The 5,970-nt window shown below is 65.9% G+C and overlaps 1 protein-coding gene across 1 annotated transcript; it reads left to right on the top strand.

Moving 5' to 3' along the window:
* Positions 1-1,877: 1,877 nt before the first annotated feature.
* Positions 1,878-5,583, top strand: LOC116486379 (D-threo-3-hydroxyaspartate dehydratase-like). Its single transcript, XM_032182564.1, has 7 exons — positions 1,878-2,026; positions 2,133-2,413; positions 3,279-3,465; positions 4,309-4,430; positions 4,515-4,704; positions 4,784-4,889; positions 4,969-5,583. The coding sequence occupies exons 1-7, from the start codon at positions 1,878-1,880 to the stop codon at positions 5,056-5,058; spliced, it is 1,125 nt and encodes a 374-aa protein (XP_032038455.1). The 3' UTR covers positions 5,059-5,583.
* The last annotated feature ends 387 nt before the right edge of the window (positions 5,584-5,970 follow it).

Below are 5,970 nucleotides of genomic sequence, written 5' to 3'. Positions count from 1 at the left end.
GCTGCCACCCCACACCCGGCCCCGCCGGGCTTCCCGCAGCTCCCGGCCCCTCCTGGGGGGCACGGCGACAAAGGGGGGGGACCCCGCGACCCCCCCACATCAGCGCCCCGAGCCCCTGGCGAGCCGGGGGGCGAGGAGAGGAGGGGTGAGCCCCGAGCTCCCCGCAGCCGGGGCTGCGTGCTCGGCCCCTCGCCGTGGCCTTATTCAGCCCCCCCTCTGGGCTGGGGGGACAGCAGTGGGGTGAGGGGGGCGAGGAGGTGCCCGGGGGGGACCCCTCGCTGGGAAGGGGGGTGCTGTGTGTCCCCCCCCACCCCCCACCAAGCCCGCTGGCCAGGAGCCGGCTGCCCCTTTCCCCGACTGTTTTTTTTCTATCGATTTCTAGCTCTTTTACAAAAAAAAAAATGAAAAAAAAAAATGAAAAAAAAAGAAAAGAAAGATTAATAATATATCTATCTATAAGAAATAAACGTGCACAAGGCCCTTGTCTGCCCCGAGCTGTCTCTGTTGGGGACGTTCACCCCCCCCGCCCCCCCCAGGCTGTGTTTTTGGGATGCGGCGAGCCACGGGGCCCTTTTCTTCCTGCCCTACATAGCGGGGCCAGCCTGGCACGGGCTGTGCTCCGGGCAGGGGGCCAGCGGCCCCCGCGTGTCCCCAACTGGCACACGGGGACACGCGGCAGCCACCTCCCGTCCCGGCAGGCACACGTGTCACGAGCGTGTGGGGTCTCAGCCGGGTCCCCACGAGCACCGCGGTGCCACGAGCGCAACCATCCCCCCCTCCCTCCCCGTCCCCACAACCCCTCTAAAAACAAAAAAAAAAAAACCCTTCCCCACCTCCCGGGGAGGGGCTCGCGCATCCCCTCGTCCCCACGGCCTCGGGACCCCCACGGGGGGCTGGCTGCTGTCCCCACAGACGCCACCACCACCACCTTGTCCCCGTCCCCGTGCCCGGCCCCCCGCGGCGCCCGTGTCCTCCCCTGCCCCGGCACCTCCGGGGCCCCACGGCTGGCAGCGACCTCTGTCCCCGAGCGGGGCTGGCCGCGGGTGCCCACGGCGTCACGTGGAGCCCAACCAGCCAGAGGCCGCCGGGAGCCGAGCCGGGAGCAGCCGCGGCGGCGGAGGTACGGACGGACAGACAGAAGGACGGACGGGGAGGGAGGGAGGGAGGCAGGGCTGGAGGCGGTGGGGGAAACTGAGGCACGCGACAGCTCCCCTGCGTCGCTCCCCGAGGGGTCTTGGTCTCTGACACGGCTGCTGGAGGGATGGGGAGAGCCCGCGCTGGCCGTGGTCCCCGTGTCCCCGACCCCAAAGGCTGGGCCCAGCTGTCCCCGTGCCGTAGATCCCAATCCCGAGTGTCCCGGTCCATTCCCCCAGTGTCCCAGTAGCAGGTGTCCCTTTCCCAGCTCTCCCTGTTCCCATTGCTCCAGCTATCCCAAACCCAGGTGTCCCAGTCCTGAGTGTCCCTGTTCCAGGTGCCCCAGGTGTCCCAGTCCCAGTCTTCCCAGTCCCAGGTGTCCCTGTTCCCAGTCTTCCCAGTGTCCCAATGTTCCAGGTGTCCCAATCCCAGGCGTCCCTATCCCAGATGCCCCAGCCCCAGCTGTCCCAATCCCAGTCCCAGTGTCCCAGCTGTCCCAATCCCAGTCCCAATTGTCCCAGTGCCCCATATGTCCCTGTCCCCAGCTTCCCCAGCCCCAAATCTCCCTGTCCCCATTGCCCCAGATGTCCCCATCCCAGTGTTCCCAGTGTCCCCATCCCATGCACCCTGCCCATTTTACACCACTCCCCCGCCTCCCAGCACCCCCAAATCCCACCCCCACCCCCATAGGATCACAGAGGGGTGCCGGGACCATCCCCCTTCCCCCAAAAAAAAGTCCCACCATGTGGCTGGGCGCCCGCCTGGCCGCGCTGCCCACCCCGGCGCTCGCCATCGACCGTGCCGTGGCGCGCCGCAACGCCGAGCGCATGCAGGAGCGCTGCCGAGCCCTCGGCCTCCGCCTGCGTCCCCACGTCAAGACCCACAAGACGCTGTGAGTGCCGCCACCCCCAAAACCTTCTTCTTTCCACCTAGACCCACCCCAAACCCCTTTATTTATTTTATTTTTTTTTTTTTTTTTTTTTTTCTCCTCCCGGCAGGGAGGGCGGCGCGCTGGCCACGGGCGGCACGCGGCGCGGCATCGCCGTCTCCACGCTGGCCGAGGCGCGTTTTTTCGCCGACGGGGGCTTCGATGACATCCTGCTGGCGTACCCGCTGCCAACGGGGCGCCTGGAGGAGTGCGCCCAGCTGGCCCAGCGCCTCGAAGCCTTCCAGGTGCTTTTGGACAGCCCCGGGGCCCTGCAGTGCCTGCGGCAGCGCCCGCTGGCCGGCGGCAAGCGCTGGCTCGTCTGGCTCAAGCTCGATTGCGGCAACGGCAGAGGTGGGGACGGGCACGGGGGAGAGGGATTTGGGGTGGGTTCCGGGTGCCGCCGGTCCCCGTGGAGCAGCACGGATAGGGTGGTTGAGTCGTGGCCCCCAAAATTCCTCGTCCCATCGTTCCTTACCAGCCCGCTTGTGGGGATGTCCCAAAGCCCCAAAGTGGGTCCGTGTGCCCCCGACCCCGTTTCCAGCCACCTGGATGTCCCGTGGGGCCCCAACCCCACAGCCCACACCACCAGCACCTTGACCCCAATGGAGCATTCAGGCTTCCCAAAAGTCACTTTTCACCCCTCACTTCAGGGCAGGCGTGTCCCCTAAGTCCCTAAACCCACAAACCCAGCAGCTCAGCCATTACGCATCCATTAGCCCCCCCAAAAAAAAACCCTTTTCACCCACCCCAAGGCTGCTCCCTGGGGGAGGGATTCCGGGTGCCCCCAGTCCCAAAGCCCCCATCCTCAGCAGCTCAGCCATTAGCCCCCAAACCCCATTTGCAGCCACCCACCCCAACAATGCTCCAGGGCGAGCCCAAAGCCCCCAGCCCCACTATCTCAGCCAACATGGGATATTTAAGCCCCCCCCAAACCCCATTCACACCCACCCACCTCAAGGATGCTCCACGGGGCCGAGATGCCCAAACCCCAAACCCCCAAACCCCATCAGCTCAGCCAACACAGGGCATCACACCCCGACCCCAAACCCCTCTCTCCACACCCCACAAGGATGCTCCATGGGGGCAGGCACACCCTTCGCGTCCCCCCACACCCCATATCCCACAAAAACCCCTTTCAGCCCCTCCCCATGGCAATGGGACCCCCCCAACCCCACATTTTTAAGCCGGATCCCCGTCCCCATCCCCTTGCCGGCAGCCGGCGTGCGCCCCACGGACCCCGGTGCCCTCCCTCTGGCCCGGGCCATCGCGGAGGAGGCTCCGGAGGAGGTGACGTTGGTTGGGGTCTACGCTCACTGCGGGAACACCTACGGCTGCAGCGGCGTGCCCGCCATCCAGGACATCGCCAGGGCCACCACCGCCGCCGTCCTCGACTTTGTGGCCGCGTGAGTCCTTGTCCCAACCCCCCCCCCAAACATCCCCTAATCTCCCACCCCCTTGGCCGGCTCCGATCCCATAAAAACCCCATCCCCGAGAGGGCCCCGGCTGTAAATGCAAATCGCCCTCTTCCTGCCGGTGCCATAAACCAAAACCCCACAAAGCCCCCGGCGCCCCGGGGAGCCGGACGAGGATGCCCCGGCCCCCTTTGAAGTGGGCTCTGTGTGTCCCCCCCCCTATTGTCCCCGGGGAAGGGATGAGGGGGATTTCGCATCCCGGAGCGAATTGCAGCCGGATGCCTCTCGCTGCCCCGGGAGGTCAGCGGGGTCCCCGAGGCGCACGACGACGGGGACGTGCTGCAGCCCAAAAAGCCCCCAAATGCCCCAAAATGCCCTCCAGGGGTGTGTGGGAGTGGGGAGGGGTCCCGTTGGGGAACCCGTTGTGCCCCCACTTTTCCAAACCCAGGAGAGTGAGACCAGGGGGTCCTGGGCACAACTTGGGGGGCTCTGGCGCATGGGGTGGAGAAGGCAAAAAAAAAAAGGGGGGGGCCAAATGGAGCATTTTGGGGGGACCCTGCCTGATTTGGGCAGCTTTTGCACATCTTGGGGGGCACACCAAAACTCACCGGTGCGTCCCATAAAAGTTTGGGGGCGCCCGGGCACATCTGGATGCCCCCTTTGTACGTCCTGGGGGGCTCCCCAAATGCGTCAAGGTCCCCTTTTGCGCTCGTATTTTGCCACACCCCGGGGCACCCATGGGTGACACAGCCACCACCAACCCACGGTGCCCGGGGGGCTGACATCCCTCTCGGCCATCCCCGGGGGTGGTGACAGCCCCTCCCGTGCCACCAGGCTGCGCCAGGCCGGCGTGCCGTGCCCCCAAGCCAGCATCGGCTCCACTCCATCCTGCAGCCACCCGGTGCCCGAGATGTCCGAGCTCACCGAGGTGCACCCGGGCAACTACATCTTCTACGGTGAGTCCCACCGCGCCCCCCACCTCCCCCGGCGTCCCCCCTTTTTTGGGACCCCCTTTACCCATTTCTGCGCCCTCTCCCCAGACCTCCAGCAGACGCTGCTGGGCTCCTGCCAGCCCCAGGACGTGGCCATCCGCGTCCTCACCCGGGTGATCGGACACTACCCGCACCGCAACCAGCTGCTGCTGGACTGCGGCTGGACGGCGCTCAGCCTGCACGGGTGGGCGCAGTCCCCCGCCGGCTGTGCCACCGTCGAGGGACACCCCCAGCTCCGGTGAGCCTTGGGGACACCGGGGGAGGGATCGGGGTGACGGCACGGCACGGCACGGGGACCTGACGGCGCGTCCCCGCAGGCTGGTGGGGCTGACGCAGGAGCACGGGTTGCTGGAGCCCGTCGGCGGGCAGGTGGATTTCGGGAGGTTCCCGGTGGGCACCGTGCTGGCCCTCGTCCCTTTCCACGTGAGTGGTGTCCCCCCCGCTGTCCTGTCCCCCCGCTGTCCCCCCCTGGGTGTGTGTGGCACCTCCTCTCGCACCGCAGGCCTGCGCCACGGCTGCCATGCACCCGGTGTACTACGTGCACGAGGAGGGCGAGGTGGTGGCCCTATGGCACCCGGTCCGCGGCTGGTAGAGGTCGTCCTGACGCCGAGGTCCTGCAGCGTGCGGGGTTCCTGCGCCCACCCCGAGGTCCTGCAGCCACCCCGAGGTCCTGCAGCCACGCTGAGACCCCGTACCCACACCAAGACCCCGCACCCACACCAAGACCCCGTACCCACACCAAGATCCCATATCCACACCAAGACCCTGAACCTACACTAAGACCCCACACTAAGACCCCTATACTCACACTAAGACCCTGTACCCACACCAAGACCCTGAACCTACACCAAGACCCCAAACTAAGACCCCAAACCTACACTAAGACCCCAAACCTACACTAAGACCCCACACTAAGACCCATATACTCACACTAAGACCCTGTACCCACACCAAGACCCCATATCCACACCAAGACCCCAAACCTACACTAAGACCCCACACTAAGACCCCAAACCTACACTAAGACCCCACACTAAGACCCCTATACTCACACGAAGACCCTGTACCCACACTAAGACCCCAAACCTACACTAAGACCCCACACTAAGACCCCCGTACCCACCCCAAGACCCTGCACCCACCCCCATGCCCCGCACCCACGCCACCCAGGAGGGGTCAATAAAGCTCCTCTCCCCCTCTGCAGGCACTCTGGGCTCTTTGGGGTGAAACCCAGCGGTTTTGGGGCACAGCCGGGGCCGGGTGATGTCAGCCGGCTCATCCCAATGCGGCCGCCCTATGGGAACTGCCCGGCCTGGGATGATGGGGTTGGGGTGGGGACGGGGTCCTGGGGACACGGTGGGAGTGGGGTGGGTGAAATGGGGCGGCCCGAGTGGCCACGCGCCCCTATACACGGCCCTATACACACACGGCCCTACACACAGCCCTACACACACAGCCCTACACACACCCGGCCCTACACACCCCTATATGTACCCCTATACAC

The sequence above is a fragment of the Aythya fuligula genome, chromosome 2, assembly GCF_009819795.1.
Source record: "Aythya fuligula isolate bAytFul2 chromosome 2, bAytFul2.pri, whole genome shotgun sequence".
NCBI classification, from domain to species: Eukaryota; Metazoa; Chordata; class Aves; order Anseriformes; family Anatidae; genus Aythya; species Aythya fuligula.
This window is presented reverse-complemented; position numbering and strand designations above follow the sequence as displayed.

Excerpts from the sequence above, each read along its gene's own strand:
- LOC116486379 (XM_032182564.1), top strand. The coding sequence starts at position 1,878 with ATGTGGCTGGGCGCCCGCCTGGCCGCGCTGCCCACCCCGGCGCTCGCC. Across the intron at positions 2,027-2,132 it reads GTCAAGACCCACAAGACGCT|GGAGGGCGGCGCGCTGGCCA; the intron begins GTGAGTGCCGCC and ends TCCTCCCGGCAG. Across the intron at positions 2,414-3,278 it reads CGATTGCGGCAACGGCAGAG|CCGGCGTGCGCCCCACGGAC; the intron begins GTGGGGACGGGC and ends CCTTGCCGGCAG.